General features: G+C 49.6%; 7 protein-coding genes across 7 annotated transcripts; 5 read left to right on the top strand and 2 right to left on the bottom strand.

Moving 5' to 3' along the window:
• Nucleotides 1-2,137: 2,137 nt before the first annotated feature.
• On the bottom strand, nt 2,138-3,239 carry EI90DRAFT_3038280 (uncharacterized protein). The gene is made up of 7 exons (XM_039058850.1): nt 3,092-3,239; nt 2,964-2,970; nt 2,875-2,886; nt 2,554-2,805; nt 2,427-2,495; nt 2,338-2,348; nt 2,138-2,284 (listed from the first exon to the last, which is right to left on the bottom strand). The coding sequence occupies exons 1-7, from the start codon at nt 3,107-3,109 to the stop codon at nt 2,204-2,206; spliced, it is 450 nt and encodes a 149-aa protein (XP_038921497.1). The 5' UTR covers nt 3,110-3,239; the 3' UTR covers nt 2,138-2,203.
• Nucleotides 3,240-4,585: 1,346 nt separating this feature from the next.
• On the top strand, nt 4,586-5,415 carry EI90DRAFT_3038288 (uncharacterized protein). The gene has a single exon (XM_039058851.1). The coding sequence runs from the start codon at nt 4,725-4,727 to the stop codon at nt 5,181-5,183; it is 459 nt and encodes a 152-aa protein (XP_038921498.1). The 5' UTR covers nt 4,586-4,724; the 3' UTR covers nt 5,184-5,415.
• A 1,324-nt stretch (nt 5,416-6,739) lies between these two features.
• Nucleotides 6,740-8,503, top strand: EI90DRAFT_3038297 (mannose-1-phosphate guanylyltransferase). The gene is made up of 4 exons (XM_039058852.1): nt 6,740-6,871; nt 6,930-8,022; nt 8,111-8,200; nt 8,265-8,503. Exons 1-4 carry the CDS (start codon nt 6,752-6,754, stop codon nt 8,453-8,455), a joined length of 1,494 nt encoding a protein of 497 aa, XP_038921499.1. The 5' UTR covers nt 6,740-6,751; the 3' UTR covers nt 8,456-8,503.
• A 1,944-nt stretch (nt 8,504-10,447) lies between these two features.
• On the top strand, nt 10,448-11,946 carry EI90DRAFT_3012818 (uncharacterized protein; the record flags this gene model as incomplete). Its single annotated transcript, XM_039056594.1, has 2 exons — nt 10,448-10,626; nt 10,737-11,946. The coding sequence occupies 2 exons, from the start codon at nt 10,448-10,450 to the stop codon at nt 11,944-11,946; spliced, it is 1,389 nt and encodes a 462-aa protein (XP_038921500.1).
• Nucleotides 11,947-14,854: 2,908 nt separating this feature from the next.
• On the top strand, nt 14,855-18,487 carry EI90DRAFT_3242825 (uncharacterized protein; the record flags this gene model as incomplete). Its single annotated transcript, XM_039066539.1, has 10 exons — nt 14,855-15,147; nt 15,253-15,520; nt 15,579-15,765; nt 15,821-15,854; nt 15,918-16,020; nt 16,045-16,188; nt 16,248-16,770; nt 16,834-17,391; nt 17,452-17,466; nt 17,524-18,487. The coding sequence occupies 10 exons, from the start codon at nt 14,855-14,857 to the stop codon at nt 18,036-18,038; spliced, it is 2,640 nt and encodes an 879-aa protein (XP_038921501.1). The 3' UTR covers nt 18,039-18,487.
• Nucleotides 18,488-18,607: 120 nt separating this feature from the next.
• EI90DRAFT_3144121 (DAHP synthetase) lies at nt 18,608-20,827 on the top strand (the record flags this gene model as incomplete). Its single annotated transcript, XM_039065098.1, has 12 exons — nt 18,608-18,658; nt 18,740-18,774; nt 18,827-18,875; nt 18,934-18,979; nt 19,000-19,031; nt 19,090-19,271; nt 19,345-19,509; nt 19,566-19,700; nt 19,751-20,106; nt 20,170-20,317; nt 20,373-20,629; nt 20,682-20,827. 12 exons carry the CDS (start codon nt 18,608-18,610, stop codon nt 20,825-20,827), a joined length of 1,602 nt encoding a protein of 533 aa, XP_038921502.1.
• Nucleotides 20,828-21,916: 1,089 nt separating this feature from the next.
• On the bottom strand, nt 21,917-23,270 carry EI90DRAFT_3117684 (uncharacterized protein; the record flags this gene model as incomplete). The annotated part of the gene is made up of 8 exons (XM_039063014.1): nt 21,917-22,006; nt 22,074-22,333; nt 22,393-22,419; nt 22,466-22,542; nt 22,595-22,763; nt 22,815-22,843; nt 22,900-23,030; nt 23,136-23,270. The coding sequence occupies 8 exons, from the start codon at nt 23,268-23,270 to the stop codon at nt 21,917-21,919; spliced, it is 918 nt and encodes a 305-aa protein (XP_038921503.1).
• Nucleotides 23,271-23,618: the final 348 nt, after the last annotated feature.

The following is a 23,618-nucleotide window of genomic DNA, read 5'->3' on the forward strand; positions in this document are numbered from 1 at the left end:
GCTTAGCCGGACCGAATGACTTGCAAGCCGCAACACTCCCAAATAATTTCCTTACGTATCTTTCTAGCCCCTCTGGCGCGTTGCGTCACTTTGACGACAATATTATGTCCATAATGACGGAATTACGTATCATCTCTAATGCGCAACGGGCCCTGGATGGTGGTCGCGTGGAACAGCTTCTGCTCCACTGTGTCATCTGTTTCAGCGTTTACTGCGCCGTTCGCCTCGCACAATCCTAATCAAATTAAGTGGAAGGGTATCCGATGTTCTATGCCCATTTTGCATCATAGTTCTGGTATGGTGTCGGTGCCTTTCACAGGCAAAATCAACGGATCCTCCTTCCTCGTAAGCAACATATCGCATCTTTTAGCATAGTGCAACGTGAAAGGTTGATGTGAGATTCTGCCATAGCACCACGTCGCACCTGGAAAACGAACAAGGTGCGTTACAGGCTTGAATGCTAGCCAGACTGGTCCACCACGTTCTAGGATCGAGCTAGGGTGTTTCAACCAAATTGATTTTCGTGAGGTTGAGAGGATTGATTCGCGTGACACCGCTTTGTGATCTTCAAATCAGAATAGTACTCAGAACCCTGCGTAGCAATGCAAGCTCATGCCTCACGTCGACCAGATCCGAGAACCCTTGGTCCTCGCTTAGGGTCGAATTGGATTCATTCGCTGAATTGAACCACATTAGCGTTACTCTAAAGTCCGCCGTCCCGTAGGCTGGTAATCGATTCTGGGCGAGTCGTGGGAAAATGGGACGCATTAAGGGCATGGCTCATGATGCCCTTGCAACCACGCAGGGAGGGAAAGGCCTAGCAGGCTAATGGGTCTATCGCTCTATAAGGTAGTTAGTCAGGAAAACCACGATCCCGTAGCCAGCAGTAAAAAAAACGTTATTAGAATTGCCGACGCAAATAATGATAAACACATGTTTGGTGTCGATCAAGCCTTTTTGGGGCTCACAAAGGTGACGTCCCCGGTTCAGAATTGCCTCCAAAAGACCCACCGTATCGCTATACGTTCACCTCACAACCTCTACCACTCGCATTTACATTTTTTCATTTTGTCACGCTTTGTTTACAACTGGAAAAAGCCGATGAGTGGGTGAATGTGAGGCGGCTAAGGCCGATAAGTGGACGGACTCTTATGTCCAGTTTAAGTAAAAGAAAGACTGCGTTCTGCTAGTGCAGATGTGTTTCAGTTCTATCCAAATAATGAGTAGCCTCAATGTTAATGGAGTCCACACAATTGTATCATTCTAATACAATGTCTTCCTGTCGCTGACAATTTTCCATATCCCCACGCTGAAAATGCTTGGATGAACTATCAAACTCCTGTTACTTCTCTGAATCAGACTCGTACTTGGGTTGGATGGATAAGTATGAAGGACACGAGGCGGGACCCTCCTCGGAGAATGTGGACTAAGCACCCCGTATGTTATTCTCTAGTGTAATTGGTTTATTATTTGTTCGCTTCTTATTCGTGCAGTGGTGAAAGGTTTCTATATACAGAATTAGGCTGACACTGTTTCTCTAGATGCGAGTCTGGGACACGCCGCAGGAGGGTGAGTGTAAGTTCCCGGGTTGCAACCTTCGCCCTCACTTTCGAGTACTTGAGCGATTTACAGTGATCTCATAGTATAGATGAAAAACCCTCCGTTCTTTTTCTCCTCCCAGTTCTCCGTAGACACCGAGCATAGTACTCAAGTCCGAGTGCGCTGAAGTGCAAGTAGTTGGCAACCTTTCGACCCGTTTGCCCCTCGGTCTCTGACCACTGCTCAGGAACAGAATCAATCCCACCCCATGGTAACAGAGTCTCTCTAGGACAAAGGCACTGTTGCAAAACAAGACCCTCCAACAACAGCGTCCCTTATGAATGCATTATTCAACCCGCCGGTCTGTAGCTGAGTGTCGACAGCCAGTAGTGAGTTTCACCCCCCCTGGACTCAACGTCGCTCTCTATGTTCCCGCCACTACCGATCAAGTCGTCCACTCTGTCGATGCCCGAATATACAAAGCGGTCTTTCGGTGCGAACGTACATCCTGATCGATTCCGTAGGATGTCGCTCTGCAAAATGTCACTGTTTGTGCACTTTTTATGTGGATGGACTCGTCGATGTAGCGGAGTAAACCTGGCGATATGATTGGGATCGTGAACTATACTGCATGGCTGCAAACAAGGAAATTACAAGCTTCTGATCACACTTCTACAGCGCCAAGCGCAAATCCCCAATCTGCTACCTGAGGATCCTCCCACGAGCACAGCGGATGCGTCAGCCACTTGGAAGCTAGATATCAGCAGGAGGCCTCGGTGCACCAAAAAAGAAACTCACTTGAGAGTCATCTGAATGAGTCAAGGATTTGTCGGTCAACCATCTGACAGCTTCAAATTTGATGAAGAATGTTTATGAGACTCGCGTACCGTATAGTTCCCCAGGTACATTGTCACTGTCATCGCCATTGCATGACCCGCCCTCCAAATCATCACACTCTTCGGACATATTTGTAAGAAACAGGGATCCATGGATGAAAATTTTGTTAGCTGAACGTACTAATGGGACCGATTGTCTCATCCGGGCCATCGACTTTGCTGGCCATTAATGCCTTAAACTCGTCGATGTGAATAGTTCCCATCTCTTCCGCCCACTCCCGGTCCTCGTCCATCATCTCGTACTGGATGGACTCCAGTAAACAGAGCAGCTCCCCGATTGGCAAGTGATCATCGGGGAGATCGGAGGTTTCCTCCTCATCATACCAGGCGATATAATCCGCGCGCCAATCACGGAAGACTCGGGAAAATGCTAGGTGTGAGGGGGGGGGGGAGTTTATCCATGGAAGCGGGGGGTTATAAGATAAGAGATGGAGCTTACCCTCTTCTTGGTCTGCGTTTGAAGGGCGCAAAAAAAATCCCCAAGTGAGTTTGGGATTACCATCTGAATACGGAAATCGTAGGACATACACGATGACTATGAAGAGAAAGGATGTGTCGATTATTGATCGGTGCGACAGGCAAGGTAGTGTCAAGATACCGGCAGCGCTAACCATTAGCTGACTTTCTTCCAGAGCGGGACGAAAAGCGGAACGCACCAGCTTGTTTTCTGACATTTTGTGATGTTGGTAGAGACAGAGGTGAGGACGACCCACATCTTCGTCCTATATACCAGCAGACACCTATTGTCTGAAGACTTATTTTCACAACGCATGAGCTGGAATCACTAGGGAGCTTTGGGAGGCGTGGGAGTTTGGAATGAATGTTTCGTGTTATTATGTTCAAGGAGAGACAATGCACATCCGAACACAATTCCGTGATGTTGAAACAATAGAGCTCAGGGCCGGGTACATCCATCAAGCTTTGGCAGCATGCACGATGGCATACAGGGATGAATGAATAAAGCGCCTGGTAACAAGGCGAATCTTGCGGTTCTTGGAAACCTAACGTGTGGATTTTTCTTTTCGATCTTAATCACAACTACACCCGAGTTGTCCAGATGGCACGAAACCAGCCTTGATTGGGTCATTAACCGAAGGCTGGAATGCTGAGATGGTACAGCGGCATGTACGACGATATGTCTTTGCATCGCACGTGGCGCTGCGTCGTGGGCCACAATGGGAATACACGGAGTGTTATGTTAACAGTCATAGAAAAGCCTCAGTGCGCCCCCCTGCGCAGAAAATTCACCACAATGCCAGAGAACGGTATTCTCGATGCTGCGGGGTCTCAGTTTCACTATCCACGTATTAGCCTCCGAGCGACAGTTATTGAAGGCCAAAGGAGTCGATTTCAGTGACACCGCCTTATACCATCGAACAACTGTGAATCAGTACAGGGCATTCCCGATCCCTAGGTCCACACAACGGAAGAAGTAGCGAGTTTTATTGCATCACCGAGCATGAAACAGGGTGAGGTTGAAAGAACACTTTGTAAAGCTTTGCGGACAACTGAGGGTGAAAACTCATCAGTGAACCAGTGGCGCAAGGGCTGTTTGTCGGCTCACAACCGGCCAGGGCCGAGAACCCGGTTATCTTCCCTTAGGGATGGGTGATTGCAAGCCGCAACAGTTTATGTGATGTGACCACTGGATAATATGATCAGCATCTCGGCGTCAACTTATAGAGGCTGGTATCCTGCCTAGCGTCAACGCAAGCCAGAGGACGGATGAGAGGGTATTGAATAGTACTAGACTTGTTCGATTGTTTAGAGGTCATGCGTTAGGACAATAAAAATTGGCTTAGTCAGCACAATAGTAATGAATATGACCTTCCCGTACCTAGCCTCGAACTTCTTTCGTCCATGTTGTCATTACGCCGAAGTGTGCCGTAATGATGGAGTTACGTAGAGTTTCCAATGCGCATGGGCCCTGTCAAATAGGTTCCGCCTCAAAAGACGGAACATTCCGCTTGCTCCACGACCATTTTTAACGCTCCTCATTTCTTCCCAGCCTGACGTGAAAAACAACTCCCCCCGAACTTGTCCTCTGGACTTGGTGCTTCACCTATCCCGCTTCAAGTGGTACCGTGTTCGCTCGCTCCGCACACTTCCACCTGGCGGGTAGCAATTGAGATCTAGAAGCACAGGTTCTACAGGTTCTGGGGGTTGCTGTTTCTTCTACACTTGGGCGTCAGTAGGCCGTCCAAGTCAGTATATATGTGTGTCCCGTGGAGATAGAATTATAGGCGGGGTCGTGGTAAGCGTGGTACATGACACCGGAGCTCGCTTATCATGATAGAAGAAGTGGAAGTGCCTGGTTGCTCACGCCGATACTCCTCAGCGTCCTTGTTATCTGCCTTGCTAGCCACTTCCCCCATCTTGCCCAGCACAATTCTAAACCCGAGTGAAAAACAGCCCAGTTTTTTGTTCCGATATCCGATGTCCAATGCCCCTTTCGCTCGCAGTTTTTGGCATGATTCCGAGACTTCACGCTGTCTTCCTAGCGACGTTATCCCGCCTTTCTGTGCTATTGGTGAGTTTTATAGCCCAGCCAAATGTGGGAAGTTAGTGTACGATTCCGCCATGGCTCCATGTCCAACATGGGAAATGGATAAGATGTACTGCAGACCTCGTATCAGAAAAAAGCGTCGTGTCCTACTCCAGTACTCAACCGGGAGCTGGGATTGTCGGGTTTTCCCGATGCACTTTGTCGATATTACAAGACTTGCGTGCTATAGGCGAGCTTTATAGCCTAGTTAACCATAAAAGGCTATTGCAAGATTCCGTCATAGCAGTCGCACGCCGGCCTGGCAGACGGACAAGACGAGTTGCTGTACGGGCTCGCGAGTAAGTATCTAGTATGTCACGGTTTTAAACTTAATTTCCGTGGACCTGGTCGCTGGTCGCTTTTGGGTTTGCAGGTGGAGAAGGTAGGCTAATAGCGCTTCAACGTCCTCGAGTTTTCACCGTCCCATAGCTTTCTTTAGACCGACTCGGGAAGACTGGTCTCCTGACCCAAAAATACATCCGTGATAATGCGATGCAGTTCGGCCGGCAGTTTGGAGCCGCCGAAGCGCGAATCCCGGCGACAGTGTCCCGGAGAACTGATGTCATGCTAGTTTGGAGGAAAATGAATCATGAAATGGTAGGCGCGCTCCAGCAGTCTAACTCATGTGCGCTCATCATGATGATGAACATTGTTCACGAACTGGGGATATAAAGCGCGGTAGCGAGTCACGAGTGAATCTTCAGAGCTACCCCTATCAAAGGTGAAATCACTTGACGAGCTACCTACACTCACTTCCTCGCATAATTCCTCGTTGGCGTTCTCACTCGAGCCCGGCAATCCGTGGGGATGAAACCCACACGGTGCTAACTATATGTAGGACCGGGGCGGGGTCCATCACTATTGTTGAAGAACACCTCCGATTTCGAAAGCAGATTCGATCCTTTCTCTTGGAATTCTATTGCGTTTTGTAATCACGGAAGTACGTTTTAGATCTGGCATGCCACTTGTCGCCTAGCTCATTCGCCTTATCCACACCGCATGGCCTGTCTGTCAGCTGGACATGCATCACACGTTTCTTAAATTCTTTGTTGATCATCTTTACTTAACTCAACCGAGTCCGTCGGGTTTATTAATGTTGCAGAGGGAAACTATGTTCGCTTGGATCAATTTCGTATATGTACGGCCTACCTAGAGTCTCATTTCATCACGATGGTCGCCGCCAGGTTTATTGGGAGAGCCTCCGTTCACGCCAAACTGGTCAGCAACATATCGGTGTCCATTCTTGGTACAGGGTCAGTTGACAAAGGATGGCATGATCAAATCATTCCGACCGAATAGATGATTGCCGAAAAAATTGGGGTGCGTGTGTTACTGCTGACGTCCAAAATGAGATATATCTCGATATTGTTCATTCAGTTCACTTCATGCGGCATGAGCGTTGTGCATTGTGCACTAGATTAGCATCTTGCCCCACGTTCGCGAAGCAACAACATTGTATTGAGCCCAGGCATAGCCGCGGCTGGACCCGAAACGGAAATTGGATTCGGAATTGAAACCCATTGACCAACGTTGCAACCCTTCATCTCTCTCCAGCCCTCGTTTCGTTCAGAAAAATAGCCCCAGAATTACATAAAAACTCCCCAAGCTAATCGACCAACTATTGACGTCTTTCTTCACTGTCCTTGCTATACTTCGCAATCACAAGCTTCATGTACGTCTTGTTGTCTGAATTGATGTCCACGTTGAACTTATATAATGGGGCCCCCCGTGTTCTGTCTTGGATCAAAGCATATTCTAGTTTTCTGTACCAATGTCGGGATTACTTTTCTCCTCCAATGGTACAGGCATTGGTAAGATCAAGGAAGAACCAGTTGTAACCCTCAGCGTCGAGGCAATGTTCACCCAGATTTTGGAAGCCGTTCATAAGCAGGTGAGCTTCGTGTGGAATTGCCTTTGTTGTTTCTAACTTCGTCGCCTTCGATCCACAGAGCGGTGAGCTGGCTGAGCTTCGACAGGAATATCACGAGTTAAAACTCGCCAACGCGGCACTCGAGCGTCAGCTTCGTGACCAGCTTCAAGGGCCCTCGGTTGGAACCCCGGGGGGATACTTCTCTCACTTTGGCGCGAATACGCGACCTCCATCACCTTCGCGTCAGTTCGGCCGCAGCCCATCCTACTTCGCGCCGACCGCTCCGCCCGCTCTATGGGTCCCATCGCCTAATGGTGTTGGCGAGAAATTCGATCCTGGTCACAGGGAAGTTGAAGGTTTCTGGGTTGTCGTGCCCGCTGGGGGTGTAGGTTCGAGGTTGTGGCCGTTGTCGCGCGAGGCTCACCCCAAATTCTTGCTCGATCTTACCCAATCAGGAAGAAGTTTGATTCAAGCCACATGGGATCGTCTTCTCCCTATATGTTCGCCTAGTCGTCTCATGATTGTCACTGGGCGTGCTCACGCATCGGGCGTTTCCTCTCAACTTCCTGACTTAGTTCCCCACAATCTCTTATGTGAGCCTAGCCCAAAGGATTCTGCAGCTGCTATCGGCCTTTCGGCATATGTCTTAGCACGCCGGGACCCTACGGCTGTGATGGGTTCTTTTGCGGCAGACCACATGATTTCTGGTGATGAAGCATTCCTAAGTGCTGTTACCGAAGCTGTTGCTGTCGCGCGACATGATTATCTCGTTACGATCGGTATTGCACCCTCTCATCCTGCCACTGGTTTTGGCTATATCCGATTAGGAGAGTCTCTCGAGCTCAAGGAGGCGCCTAATGCTAGACGTGTGTCTCAGTTCAAAGAAAAGCCCGACGCTCGCACTGCATCCCAATATCTGAGTACAGGTAATTATCGTTGGAACGGTGGTATGTTCGTCGCGAAGGCACAGATGCTTGTTGAGCTCTTGAAGGAGAATTCCCCAGAGTTGCATGCTGGGTTGGAAAAGATTGCGGAGGTTTGGGAGGATGAGAAAGAGAGGGAACGGGTTCTCGCTGAGGTTTGGCCGTCATTGCCCAAGATTGCCATTGATAATGCGGTGGCGGAGCCGGCGTCTGTTGCAGGCAAGGTCGCAGTCGTGCCCGCTACTTTCGGTAAGAAAGTTGCTGATTGTGCTCGACTGTTAGTTGAGATACGACTGACGAACGAATATCATTATTGTTTCCTTCAATTCCCCCCCAGGTTGGGATGATGTTGGTGATTTTGGCTCCCTCAGTGACCTTCTCCCTGCGGAACGCAACCAAGCTCGTGTTCTTGGCGATCCTTCTCTTGGTTCGTTATCATCTTTATTCTCTGTTAAGGGGCCCCCCCTTAATTCCGTCCACCCTTTTTTTAGTCCTTCTCGAACAAGTTGCGGGTGGCATCGTCGTTCCTGCTGCAAACCGTCTTGTCGCTTGCCTTGGCGTCGACGATCTCGTTATCGTGGACACTCCCGATGCTCTTCTTGTGACGACACGTGCGCGATCGCAAGAGGTGAAAAGAGTCGTCAAATCTTTGAGCAATAACGGGTACAAGCAGCTGTTGTAAATAATGGACTTCGCCCTCGAGCCGCTGCAGGGGACCACCTTTGCTTGTGTACATCGAGGAGAGGGGGAGTTATGTATGTTGCAATATTGAGTAATTAAGTACTTGCCTTTTTCTTCTGCCCAACCGATATCGATCCCCTCCGCTCTTTTCTTCTGGTTTTTGTTTATTTAATTTGCGGGGCTATTAGCTTATCACTCTCCCGCAACTCATGAGTTATCTCTAGTACTGTGTGCTCTATAATAATATGCATCCACCCGTTCGGGCAACTGGGGAGTTTTGGTCCAATTTGTTGCATGGTCGGCATTGGTCGGGCATTGCGAGAGCCATATGAGAGTTTCTCCGAGACCATCGGCGTCTGCAGGCGGGGTTGTACAACTACTTGGCCATGGAGGACACAGTTGAACGGATAACTCAGGAGCCAAATTAATTAAGTTGATAAGCAGATGGTCAAAAATATCTCGCGAGGGTAGCCTCTTTGAGCAATATATGTATATATGGCCAGTGCGCGAGATCCATGCTCTTAGATAGGCTCAAGCTAGCTTATTAAGGAAGACGTGTATGAAGTGTGGAATGAAAGCCGGTGAATGAAGTGGGCTCCCATGAATTGACAGGGAACTCGCGGCTTGAATACCTTGCCCAGAATGGGTTTAATAATGGATGGCGATAGTTTGATAGGATGGAGGAAACGAAATGTAGTGTGCCTCTGACTAGGTAATGGGTGGAGGTAGGCCAAAAGAAGGATTTTGGGTCTACTTATAGTAGAGGCTGGGATCCTGCCCTAGACTTGGGGGGGACTTGAATTAGTCATTTAATTAGTAGATGTCTGGCGCCGCCTGGCCTGTCATAGTGAAGAGAGTTCGAACCCCAAACGGAGTAAACGATAATTCCATTGATTCCCTTAGAGGAGGCTCGTGTGGCCGCCGCATTACACGTGTTGCTATAGGAGGTTTTCCCTAGGGCGGTGTTTATATTCCTGTGCACAGAAAATCTATACCTGCGCCGTGGTTCCACTGACGAACGTTCATCAAATATATATCACTTCACTTCCAACGCTTTTGGGACGGTTGCCAAAGTGATGGTGATGGCTTGGCACAAGCGAAATGTTTTGGGACGAAGATCGAAAGCAGGGCGCGCGCGTCATCCATCGCCAAGCTCAGGCAACGCCGGAATGCGGGGGGGTTTGCAGACTGGGACATTAAATGAAGCGGAAATACGAGCCAGTCCAGTACTGATCCCTGAGGCTAAACCGAATGCGTTGTCTTGTTAACCCGCGGCGGCGCCTCGTGCGACGGTATAGGGGGGCTTAGAACGGAAAGGGAAAACGAAGTTTATGAGTGCACGCCAACCATCCAAGCCCATTGGTCATGACGAGCTCGCATGATTGCTAGAGTGGACCCCTTTGATAGAAAACTACGACGCGAACGTGTGTAGAAACATGGCTCAGGCTTGATGTTCAACAGTCCAGAAGTACTGGCTGTTTCCTGACAGGGGGCAACATATATTACCCTGAGTGCGGAAATAAACCACACAGAGTTCAGCACATATGTAAAAACTCATTGTCAGGGAGTATAAGTTGGTCGCGCTTCCTGCGCATTCGAAAGGAGGGGCTTTCTGAAGCATGAGTCCGATGTTGCAGCCGATGATTCTGGCAGGGTTTTTTTTTTTGGAATAGCACGAGTAGGGCTATGCGTGGCAGAGCTGGCCTCGGGCCTGGGAGCGCCAGAACCAGTTCACGATCGATGGCACAAACCATCAAGATGAGCTTGACGAGGTGACCTCACGCCGCCCTTCGACCTCTAATAGAGGCTGGTAACCTGCCTACCTTCGACCATCCTGACGCACATTATGATAGTATCCCAATAAGGTAAGCATCTCCCGGGCATTGCCTTTCAACTCGATATTCCGAGCCTTTGATGACAGTCGTTTTCCTAAAGTTGACTCCATGAGCACACTCATTCTTGTTACGTCCAACACCTACTCAGCTACCCTTAGATGAGCTCGGAACACGCTTATCCTGGCTTTGGCGCAGCGGATGACGCAAGTGCACCTTCAACTACCGGACCGCTTCCTTCAAGTTCCACAACCGACACCACGGCCGTACAGGAAGCCGCTGCCGATCAGCAGAAATCCGGGCCTGGAAATGAAAGAGTTTACTTGGCTTGTCAGCAATGGTGAGGGTTCTGGGGATGGTGTTGGCATCATTGCTTATTTGGAGACTCTGTTCACGCTTTCTATGGTGGCGCTTTACATGCAACTCCATCGTTTGTTGTCGCCTCTCCAGCCGTGTGCGCAAAGTCAGATGCGATGGCTTCAAACCGAGATGCTCAACATGCATTAGACGGAAATCACCGAAATGCGAATATGACGCTGTTCCCAAACGGCGTGGTCCTGACCGTATCCCCAGAGCGAGACCAGGCCAGATCCGCTTTCTGCTGCTCGGGACGCAGCCTGAGAATGTTCAGAAAGTCTCGTCAAGATCTACTAGGACGAAGGGGGCTGACCTTAGTAAGGGTCTGCCCAAACCAGAGAAGGTATTGGGCGACGCTTCAGGAATTGAGCTGCGGAATGGCGGTGCCGCTATGTCGGAGATCAAGGCTTCCACGCCAGCGTCTGGGTCTGCATCTGTTTCTCAGGTTGTGCCTGAAATGAATAACTCGCTGGGTGCCCTCAATTGGCCCCCTGACGAACATTCTTTGATGAGCGGAACGAACATTCCATTGACCACCACCACCAGGTTCGGTTTAGGCCCGATGCTGACACATAACGATCATTTAGCCCGTGGGTCTTCATTTGTTGGTCCGGACAACACCGCGGCGACTCTTCAATGGAGAGCATGTACAGCATCTCAAGTTAATCCTTCCCCTCTGCGCGGCCACCAATCCCCTATGAACCAACTCGACTGTGAACTGCTGCAACCCATCTCTTCCGTATCCTACTCGGATAATGCTTCTGATAATTTGCTTTCGTCTGACAGGCCTTCACCTGCGTATCTATTAAGTACTCAGCAAGCTGGTGGCCTGAGTAATTACGTGTCTAACCCTTCTGCATCTGCATCTCGTATGACTATTTTAACATCAGAGCTGAACTCCCAGCTTAGCAAGGCGGATGACCAAGCTGCGCTTGTCAATGTTCTGCTCCTGGCACCACCGGTTGCTTCTGCCTCAGTTATGGATCAAAGTGGCTTGTCGGTGAGGAAACTGACGGACTTCGCCAATGCATCCGCTCAAGACTGGAGTGGAGCCGTTTTTGGTCCCTCGTCTTCGCACATGCACCTACCCTCGGATGTGCCAAATTTGGCTTTCCAGCATGGTCACGTCCCATCATCCTCAACATACTCGTTGGTGGCCACTCGACCAAACACTCAGAGCGTTACCGAACACATCATCGGTGCTATTGAAAAGGCAGGAAGCTATGACCCGGTCACACTAGGGGATGGAGAGGTAACGGGTATTCCCCTAAGAAGGGAACGGGATAGCGGGGGATGGAATTGAGTGTCGACGAGACGAGACGAGCTTTCTAAGCGTTTTCCTTCGCGCGAGCGGTCCGTTAGTGTGCCTCAATAAGGTTCATGATAAGGGGAGGCGGAAGAATTCGCCAACATATCATGGGGATCGAAACTCATTGTGGCCTCATGCGGCGGACTGTGCAATATGCAACGAATTGCGGACTTGAAGGATTTCCTCCCTGCTACCACTTTCTCACCGTTGGATCCTTTGGATCTATGATTTTCGTTGCCCACTTTGCCTCGCTCGTGGATTTCCCTTGGTTCGTAGCTTCCCTGACCGGCCTCAATCTACCGTCCCTGCAGTGTCTGAGACAACAGCGACAGCCCAAGCGCATCTCAATGGAGAGCGGGATTCAGCTGAGCGGACGCAGACATTCCATGCCCAGTGAACGGTTGGGCTCCATTATGCCAACAGTCCAGCCTATTCCTACAGCAGGACGCGCCATGGTCTGTGCCCACTGGCACATCGTTCATTGGCCAAATGGGCGCGAGGGAGGAGTTCTACTATGGTGAATTGACTACCCAGCCTAGCGTCGTTCACAAGACAAGTTGGGTGTGCCCTTTGCAGGCAGTCCAATCCTAACGTAGAGATCGCGAGGCAGATGATATTCTTCATTTGTGAGCTGGAGATCTTTTTATTCATGGTCGCTAGGCATGCTTATGGTATACCGTTGCTTTCTAACCCCATTTTGTTTCTTTCATTGATGTCCCTCGTTTCTTGGTCATACGGAAGAACGGGCCCAGATGGTACAACCTTCATTGACACTCTATCCTTGCGCTGTCCACGTTCTTGAAAAGCCGTGGCCTCGAGTTGGGTGCCAGTGGAAGGGAACGCGCTTGTAGGCTTTTAGCGGGAATGAATTGATTACACTAATTTTACAACCATTAAGTACGGTCCCGAGACGAGACTCAGGCGCATATGGAAGCATTGCTTAATGCTGGATGGTTTTCGCCGGGGTTGGCACAAGCTGCACTGGGGTGCTTCTTAGACATCCGGCTCGAGCCAGCTTAACATGGCATGGCTATCCAGATCCTTTACATCATGTCAACCACATTGTTCTGAGTGGCGCGCTCGATCCGCGTTGTTTACTCTTGATGGCATCATCAGCACGTTAGGGTTACTGAACATTGATGCTGCCAATGTGGCTTGTTCAGGATTTGGGTCCAATGCAGTGCCCTCACTGCTCGCTCCTCTTTCTAGCACCTCACCTGCCCTTTATTCTCGGCCACCAACTGGATCGTTCTCTCCCAAACACAAAGGACGTGCTTCACACTTGCACCCGAGCAAATCCCCAGAAAATAGTTCCGTGAACTGTGCCCTCTTCACTGTAACGCCGTCGTCAAGAAAATTTACACCGTTTTGGATTGGTGCAGCACATTTGCCTTGCATGGTGATCGGCCGATGAATTTGGGCATCACTAAACCATGGAATGTGCAGTTTACCCGTTTGACTTTGCGGATCAATTTTCCCACTTGCTAAACAATTTCGCCTGAAGTTCGACATCCTTTTTCCTGGAGACACAATGCATTGTACGCCTCGCTAAATGGCTCAGACGGTCCCAACCCCTTCCAAAGGCTTCTGTTTGGGCCCTTAACGCGCGTTCGCAGCTGCTGTATGCCAGTTGCCTGTGTGTGGAGTGGAACGAGGAGATGACTCAGTGAAAAGTAGGATTCGGTATAAACGCATGGCTAGAGACGGAGAAGACATAATCTATGCTTGATTCTCATCTCATTCTTGCGACATGAGAAAGCTTCAAGTGGGCGTCTAATTTGGCACTAATTCTGATCGCCTGACCTGACGGCGAGCAAAATGCCAGTCTATCACGGACATAAATTCCTCTTCATGTGAGGATCATGGAGCACTTGTCCTGCGAAAGAGAATCCACTTAATCTCTTTTCCAGCACGAGCCGCAACGTGCTCCATCTCACTCTAAGTTCCAGTTCCGGCTTTGATCTGGAACCCATCTACGCATCAAGAGGTGGTCCTCGTTTCAATCGTGCAAAGGCGCTTAGGTGACGTGAGTACCTTTTGCGGCAGCGCGGTTACGATGTGTTGGCTGAAATTTAGTCGTCAGTGCAACGCCAAATGCTCATCGCTCAGTATCTACTGGGCAATCTACAAATTATCACCGGTTCGAACGTGCCAGGCAACCCCACTTCATTCCCTAGTTCATTGGACAGATTGCACGGTTCGTTACTGCCCTCTTGTCACCACAGCGAACATTCATGTGTTCATTCAGGTATCTGAGAGTATGGGAACAGGATCCGACGCTCCTGATTGCGCTTGATCTTAGCATGATGGTGTTGCTTCCGCATTACCTTCTGTCGATCTTTCCCTCGAGAGGCACGCCGTCGTCTTTACTGCGTGCTCTCAATAAAACCCGCTTTGGATTTACAGACCAAAGAAAGATTTTGGAAACGCATGCTCGCCTCGCTGCTGGTGCCTCCTGTTTTTAGTATCAAGACGAGTCTGCTTTTTTTAGTGGTACATAAGACCTATATCCCCACCTTTCGATTCGACCGAGGTTCCCTCATCATTTCAAACTTAACAATGGAAGTAGCGACTGTGATCTTCCATTGGACAACCCAAATGCATGCGTCTCTTTCGATAGCATCATGCTCTTGATATGTATTATTAACCTAACCATTGCTTGCTCAAGCCTTCGGCTGTTCCATTTGTCTATTCCAAAAGGTCATTGAGGAATAGGCTGAAGAAACCTCTATGGCACATAATTGAGCAGCGAGCAGTGTGTTGTCAACACTACGGAGTCCTGCCTAGTGAACATCCGGAAAGAGTCTAGCGGCGATGCAATTGAATAGAGAATGATGGATCTCGCGCGTGACAGGAATCGCAGTGAGAGTTGTGTGGTTGGTGTTGGCTCCATTGATTCAATATGGAGAGAGACATGCAGGCAACCTCACACGAACCTGCCCTCTCCTCGGTCGGTCCTCTCAAGCGTATCAGAGCTGAAGAGGCGCCTTCTGAAGACAACCACCGGCCAAAGAAGGCCCGCGAGTCACAAACGTTTACCGATACGGTCAGCGACGAGACTCCGTCACCGTCCTACACAGCTGCAGAGAAGGGGAAGCAAAAGATGATTGGGCCCGCCGATGAAGAATCTACAACTGGCACCAGGACGGTGGAAAGGAACGCTCAACTGGTCGACGAACTCGTTGAGGAGCTTAGGTCAGTACCGAACTTCGATATGGTTGGGGTGGATGCGTCTGCACCCCATCACATCCCCTATCCCGCTTGTTTTCTCAGTCATCTCACATCTACTCATTGTCCTAGCTGCGGTTGTTGCGCTGGCCTTGTGTACCGCCCAGTCGTTCTCCAACCATGCCAACACTTCTTCTGTGGTAGCTGCCTTACATTATGGATTCAGAATTCTGGCCTCAATACGTGCCCACAATGCCGCGCGCCATCCACTCATGCTGTCGCTTCTCGAATGATCCAATCCATCGTCGATGTGTTCCTGAGAAACCGCCCTGACTTTGAACGTGCTGAGAGTGAACGTGTCCAAGCCGACGAGGTCTGGCAACCCGTGGCGGAAATTAAGGTATTTCTCCTTCCTGGGTGCTCATTGGAGTCCACGTCTTTTACTTTCTCAATTGCAGATTCCTCAACCCAGGCCACCGAACCCCGATATCCTGCTGCCTCAATCCCGCGGGCACGAGCCTGGTTCCGACAATTTTGCTCGACCTTGTCCGCACTGTGCCCGTCATAACCAGTTCGGCTGGAGGTGTCCGCGCCCTATACCCGATCCTGAAGCAAATCCCGCTGAAGCATGGAATTTAGATGATGGTTCGTGAGGTTGCGCAACAATTGTATCCAATGTTTATATTGTCTGTTGCATCAGGGCCCCCACCTGGACATGGACTTTGCGGAGCATGGTATGTTCTCGAAACCCCACGTATTGGCTAACCGGCAGACAATGACACTTGATGGTCCATTAGTTCTGAACTGCACGCGCTTTACGCGCCAGGCTCGTCTGCCTGTTCACTTTGTCGAACTTCGTTTTGCGGGCTTTCCATACCCCATCTGTGTGTTGCGCCATCTGTACGTTCCTCACGCCTTCCACAGGCTGTTAATACCCTCTCTGGGCTTCTGGAGCAACACTCCGAGGCCATCTGGGATGCCTTCGATTTTAATGAAGTAGAAGTTGAGGTTTTAATTGATTGGTTGCGTGACGGTCGCCGTGGCTCTATGAGGGGAGTGTATCAGGAGGTCAGCGTTGAAACTCTTCATTCCTTGCCTCTTGAATATTACTCTGACTTCTTGTATAGATGATTGACCACGTAAGGGCTTCCGGAGATGGATTCCAACCTATGATCGCTGCAGGACTGTTCAGTCCAGAACACAACAATATCAACCCCCTTTCGGAGGCTGAACTCGCCCAGTACAACCGCCCATCTCAGCCCTCATCTTCAACTTCATCGGGTAGTCGCTCGACAGCAATATCGTTCGTTCCTCTCCCTCAGTCTTTAAGGCAATCACTTGATCGCCCTAATAGCAGCGGAACTGCACCTAGTTCGTCAGACGACGAGCGTCGTCGCGTTCTGTACGAACAGCGGATGCGTTTTGCCGCACAAGTTCTCGCAGAACGTGCTTCGTCGGGATCGCTAGATAGTATCAACTCGCCGCCTAGTGAGGAGAGTCCCTCGACTGACCCAGGGTCTAATGCCACCGGACCCCCTGCGGCGACTGAGCGTGTCACCATGGAGGACCTCCGAAGACTCTTTGGATCTGATTTGTCGCCTGGATCCATATCTTCTTCTTCGACCGTTTCTGCTGATCGTTCACCATCAGGTGCGAGTGCTCAAGTCGATGTCATGATTACCGCTGCTTACTTTGATATTTCTATGCGTCCAGAACTTAATGCTTCGCCGGAACCTATGGCCCCATCTCAGAGAAACGATGGAAATGATGTTGGAGCTACTTCCGCTGCATCGAGCGGGGGGGCTCGTTCCCCAAGACTTGCGGAAACGCCGATGACGTCTAGTAACGAGGGCCGCAGCGCTTCGCCCTCATCGTCTGATCCAAACAGTGCATCGGTGAGCAGCTCGAGCAGCTCTCGTGGGTCCGTTACACGCATCTGCAGAGATTGTGCCTTCGAAATCTTCCTTCACGAACTGTACCCCTGGTGGGCTAGGGAACGAAAGAAGGCCATTGATGCCGCGGAGGCTGAGGAGGCTGCTGCCGCTGCCCTCGCAGCCTCATCATCTGTTCGGGTAGAGTCTCAGTCTATGGGGGAGTCCGATGATCCTGAAGATGATGGGGATGACGATGACGATGATGAAGATGGAGAGAGCAGGGAATCTGGGGGTGTCGGGAGTGGAGGCGCTAACTCCGGGCCTAAGATCCCTTCATGGGTTGGTGCAAGAAGAGATTGCCCAGAAGGCAGGCACTGCTCTCAGCAGAAAGAACTTTGTGCGTGCTCTTCGAAGTGATCTATGGCCATCTTACTGATGCTTCTGTTTGCTTCGGTAGCGCATTCAAAAGAATGTAAGATTTAAAAGCTATTTTGACGTGTCGGCACACTGATCCTGTCATTTACTTTAGTCAATCACGTTATCGCAGAACCCACAGAGTCGCCTCCTATGAACAGTAACAGTAACAGTGCCACGGCCATTCCTGTGCCTCCTCCACCCGCTCCCGAGCCATGTCCAATGGAAGGAGCGTTCATCGATCTGGACATTTCAAGCGCTGAACCCCCAAATGCAGTGTCTAATCCCCACTCTGATAGCCTTGTCGACCTCTCCGCACAAATAGACGTGCCTTCTAGTCAAGTTAGTGAGATGGAAGTTGATCAACATCTGTCTACGAATCAGCCACCTATATCCGTATCGCAAGAAGCGGATGATGACAACGATACCATTATGGGTGAGATCGCGTGCCCTCCTACTGGCCCCATCATTCAACCCACAGATGTCAGAGTGATTGGTCCGGGTCTCACAAGCCATCCTGAAGTTGGTCCTGTTACCGAGTCGAGCTCCGCGCCAGGAATATTCCCCGGTCCTGATGTAATGAGAGGTCCGTCCGTTGAGATTGTCAATCTCGTGGAGTCCTCTAGATAAGCTGTTCAACTTCATTTGTGAACCTACTCTTTTCAAAGATTTTTTGTAACATGGTTGCTCCCCCTCCATTCTACTCACCCTCGATCCGCTGAGTTGTGTTTCTTTCACATTCTTCATGCATCACACTTTATACGTTATGTATATACGTTGCTCCCCTTATCAACCTCACCGGGCTTTTCCCTTAATTCTCTTCCGATAGTCATCGGATATGGTTATATATCCTTCACTGTTTATGTCCCATCGCTTGCCCCACTTCCTCATTTACGACCCACCCCACATGCTGTCTCCCCATTCACTGTCCACGTATTCACTTCACGTCATTTACAATGCCAATACAGTTCTCTACCTAAACCAGCTACACGTACTTACTCCAGCTATAGCCCAGATCGCCGCCCGCACAGGAGGGACAGCGGCGGCCAGATGTCCTGGAATTATGCGCTGCACTTTGCCAACATGTGCACGGAATGACTTACATCCTATGAATTGAATGAAATTCTCTATATAGAGTGAGTTCGTTGGGTCATAGCGGTCATTCGCAATTACTTTTCCTCTCAAACTCCCTCTCAGACATGCTTTCAGAGTGGACCCCTTGGTCGTGGAGAGAGCGCAAAGTGGCTCAGGTACGAAACAGAGTTAGAGTCATCAACGTCCTGGCACTGACTGACTCCAATGTTCTCTGCATGACTATGGTATTCGTCTAGGACGTCAACTATCCTGATAAGGAGCATCTTGAAAGGTTGCTTATCCGATCTTTGTTCATTGGAGCGCCTCTGTTGATGTTGAAGCAGGGTTCTGAAGAAGCTCAAAACTCTTCCGCCACTCATCACCCCTTCTGAAGCAAGCATCTCATTTCTCTTATAGAACGAGGGGTTTCCTGACGTGCTTGGGCTTGCAGATTGAGCGTCTAAGGCATCAGCTCGTGGGTGTACAGGAAAACAAGGGTTTCTTCTGCATGCTGGAGATTGCGCTGAGAGCTTCGAGGCGTGCACTCAGGTGAGTATTTTTGATAATATTTTTGGTAAATTATGCGTCAATGAAACGAGTGACAAAGGAAAACATTGAAGCTAAAATTGGGTTGATTTTGTCTTTCTCCCTCATTCTCATCTGGGGTGCCCGTCTCCCAATTGTTCGCATCGGTCGCATAGCGGGCCAGTATGCCAAACCCCGTTCAAGCAGCACGGAGACCGTTGACGGAAAAGAGATCTTGAGCTTTCGCGGCGATAATGTAAACGAGTTGAGTTGAATTTCGCCTTTACTACTGCCACCAACCCTACGGAAAACTGATGCCCGATTTGCTTCGCCATAGGATTTCCCCGGATCACAGGACCCCGGACCCGGACCGGCTCTTATCAGCGTATTTCCACTCCACTACGACGCTCAATTATATTCGTTCGTTGTTGGCTTCCGGTTTTGCTTCGTTGAATCACCCGAGCGATTGGTCTCTCTCGCATGTCCGCAGCCCAGCGTTAAGGTATTTCGACCCCTCGTCTGGCACGCACAGATCAGTCTGTTCACATTTATTTGTAGGGCGGAGTTTGAGCGCATTTCCGAAGGACTTGCAGACGCACTTGACTTCAGCAAGACCATCGGTGCTGAGGCTGAAAGTTCTTTTGAGTCCGGTGGAAGAAGGGGTGTACTGGGTGAAGTTGACTTCTACACGAGGTGACGCCACTTGTCTGAGTCGGGGCTCATCTACTAAATGAAGTAAACAGTCATGAAGGCTTAATGCTCAACTATGAGGAGGCCCTGACGAGGGAACTCCCCGTCCCTGTTCCAGGTGATAGCTTGCCGAGTCCCTCTTCTTCGCCAAGGGCGAGGCTCCTATCAGCCAACCCTTGCCAATCTCCTTCCTACACACCAAACCATCTTAATGGTGTGGACATGAGTGGAGAGGACAAGCCTGTCCTTCGCGCTTGGTACAATACGTCTGCGCACTTTATCTGGGTGGGCGATAGGACGCGACAGCTTGACGGTGCTCACATAGAATACTTCAGAGGAATCCGAAACCCTATCGGGATCAAGGTCGGCCCCAGTATGGGAAGTGAGGAACTTATTCAACTCCTCGACAGTAAGTCCATGTGCATCTCCGCCGAAGTTGTGAGGTTGTGAGGCATACGGTCAATCGTTGCAGTCGTGAATCCCGATAGGGAGAATGGCAAGGTTACTCTGATCACAAGATACGGTGCATCCAAAGTGGAACAGTATCTCCCTGCGCATATTGCGGCCGTTCGGCAAGTTGGTCATCCAGTGATCTGGGTATCTGATCCCATGCATGGGAAGTAAGCATCTTTACGCCGCTCCCGTAGTCTTCATCACTAATAGTTATCTCAACAGCACGCAAGTATCCTCTACTGGACATAAAACGAGGCATTTCGCCAATATCGTACGTGAGCTGACGGCATGTCTTTCAATACATGCTGCAAATTGCTCGCGTCTTGGCGGAGTTAGTCTTGAGTTCACAGGTGAGATGAACGAGGAAAGATTCAGCGTCACAGAGTGCTTGGGTGGCAGCATGGAGCTCGCCGAAGATGACCTCGGCTTACGCTACGAGACCTTCTGTGATCCAAGACTAAATTTCGAGCAGTCGCTCGGTAGGAGCCATCCCGCTCTCTTCGACTACCATGTTGATGCATCACAATTTAGATCTCGCCTTCCTGATATCTGACCATTTCAAGAAACAACGTGGCAGGAAACAATCGGCGAAGACTGATGACGAAGGGCATAGTCGTTCGAGCGCAAACATTTACACCCCCGGCGCATTCGCCGAACTTGCAAAGTCTCAAAAGTAACCCCCAGCAGTGAGGTCCATTTTCATCAGTTTCCACCCCCAAAAAACAAAGTTGGTGTTTGGTTCAAAATGATCATTTGGAGGCAGCGCGACTTCGCCCTGCGTGGAATGGAAAAATTTACCAAGCTAGGACGTTGATCCTTTTCACGAGATGCCATACAGAACTTATAGTGTAAAATACGGTTTAGGTTGCAGGAATATACTTACAATGCCGCCACAGGCTATATCTGACCGGCGACTTTGGTGGTTTTTTGACACTCTTCAAATGAGTAGCAGTGAGAGGGCGTTCATACCTCATTTGTATTCACCAGGAGAGACTGCCGTGGGCGCCGTGAATGCCAAAGAAAAGTGTTTGTTAGATAACTCAGGTTGTGCATCAATCAATTAGCGTAGGGCCAGGTTCTCCTTGGTATCTTTGCCAGCGTTGGCTGGGCACAGCACCATTAGTAAGTACCACGTCTGCCCACCACTTAAGTTCGAATAGGAGTCGGGGTTCATTGTAAAGATCAGTTATTTGCGGCCTAGGTGGGTTCGCATAACGCGTTTGCAGAATTCCTCTCGCAGATGTCTCCAGTGCCTGCCGTCAGAGAGCTAGCTACATCTTCAACTCTTATTCATATCACTGCGCTGACTTGTAGCTTGTCATGGATCAGAACACAGCCTATAACTAGTATGCGTGATTGTGGTGATCATTGAGGTTGTCGGGAGTGGGGTGTCAAGTCGATTAGATACATTGAGAGATTGAATTGCTCTCAATCAGTCTCGTTCCCTGAGCTAGAAGAAGCCGGCTTTGGTTTTAACTTGCACACGGAACAATGCAGGTTTCGGGAAGCCAACTGCCCTCGCAGGTTGTTGACACTTGCCAATTAATATACCCGACGTGACGCGACAGGGGTACAAAGAGATGGGCGATGAGGCCTGTCACCACCCGACCAAGCGTGATAATATTTTTTTTATATCAAAGCACCCAGATGATGGACAAATCTGCATTGACCCCGCGTGCCGTAGCTGCATAAGTGGGCAACGATCAAGACGTGGTGTGTTTATGGAAGAGGTGAGGTATCATGCAAGGTGCAATTGCACAATGTTTCTAATCGCTAATGACGATTAATTCCGCAGCAGTCGAACCCTGATGCCTGTGTTTAGGCTTCTTCGACTTCCGTCCTTCCTTCGCTTTTTTCTAATGATATAATAGGTGCACTCAAATGACCCACCAGAACGATGAAGTGGACGAATGCAATTCTTACCCTAAGAATGGCGTACATTTCCTGTTCTTCTGGGGTCAGGTTGTCCAAACTATCATCACTGAACAACTCAGCCTTTAACCCATCCGCTTTCTTGCGCTTATGGAGGAAAGGATCTTCGCGACTACAGATATTTGTTGGAGGGAGTGGATCTGTCGCTAGATCCGTCGTCGACTCGTGCACTTTCCCTGTTTGCTGAGGAGCAGGTTCAGGGGGAACGAGGGGTCTTAGTTGAGGTGCTATACCCCGCGCACGCAAATAGTCTTGGGGATATATCTTTATGAGATTTCAAGAGTGATCGTCTGAGGCAAGAAATAGCTACCAATTGGGGCATATTTGAAGTCGACCTCTGAAGCTCCTCAGCAGCAGCGTGAATGGGGACTATTGATACTCACCATACGTGATAGTTCCAGGGACGTGTGTCATAGAGACCCACCCACGCAGGTGGTTGGTCGAGCGTGTCTCACCAAGTCTGATAGAGTAACATCAGTTTTATAATGCGTCAAATAGAGCAAGCCCTTTACCTGATCGCGTGAGATACAGCCTTCTTATTCTTCTCATGTATGGGGCGGTCCCCAGGCATGGAGATACTCATAGGCGTAAATTGGATTTTACGGGTCGTCGCACGGTAAATTTGAATTTTCACCGTGCCAACATTTTCCGCTAAGTCAGCTTGCTGGTGTACATCATCCTCTGTATGACAGTAAGCATTCGACTCATCAACAAGTTAATTTGCCTACCAACCCGTCAGAAGAAGGGATGCAAACGTGAACCTAAAGTTTCTTAAGCACCCATACGCGCACGATAACGATGAATTATGAGGACAGACAGTTTCTCGGTGGTTTCAGATTCCCACACAGCATCTATCCTCCCCTGGGTCGATGCATTGATGCCTTTCCTCCCAAGTGACACACCATCCCCGTTCACCCCCAGTATGAGTGCTGTCCCTTTCCGCATTGGCTGCAAACGGATTGCGTTAAAAGCGACAGCAAAATGCTTTCCAAATGACCGACGCGTTTGAATCGCACGTAACAGTATTTCAACAGACGCGCTAAGAAAGCTTACCTCTCCAGCTTTTGAAGGGATATAACACGTTTGGAGTTTGCCATTTGTGCTCGTGCATCCGAATTCCTGGACACGTTCTCCGCCAACTTCGACCCAAACCTCAATTTCCCCATAACTGCAAGAGACAAGAACCATTTCGAACAAAAGGGATGATATGAAGAGAGACCCAGAATGCCCAGGAAATGTCGACGTTTGCACCCCGTGATAACAGTGCGAGGAAGCAGGCAGGTGACCAGCCTCTCTTTGGTGGGAGGCGCCTCCATACCACCCGATACTTGATCACCCATTGACACTTAACTCCTCTCCATCCACTGCTAACATTTTTCACCATCATAGTACGGCATATGCCGATAGGCACAGATACGTACTTTAAAATGAATCCATCCATCCATCCATCCAAGGCGCGCGCGACTGAATTTATATGTATCCGAAATAAAAAATATATAAAAAAACTCTTGAACAAATCACATAGCACCACCCCAA

This window comes from Cantharellus anzutake (genome assembly GCF_015039405.1).
Source record: "Cantharellus anzutake strain C23 chromosome Unknown EI90scaffold_6, whole genome shotgun sequence".
Classification (NCBI taxonomy): Eukaryota; Fungi; Basidiomycota; class Agaricomycetes; order Cantharellales; family Hydnaceae; genus Cantharellus; species Cantharellus anzutake.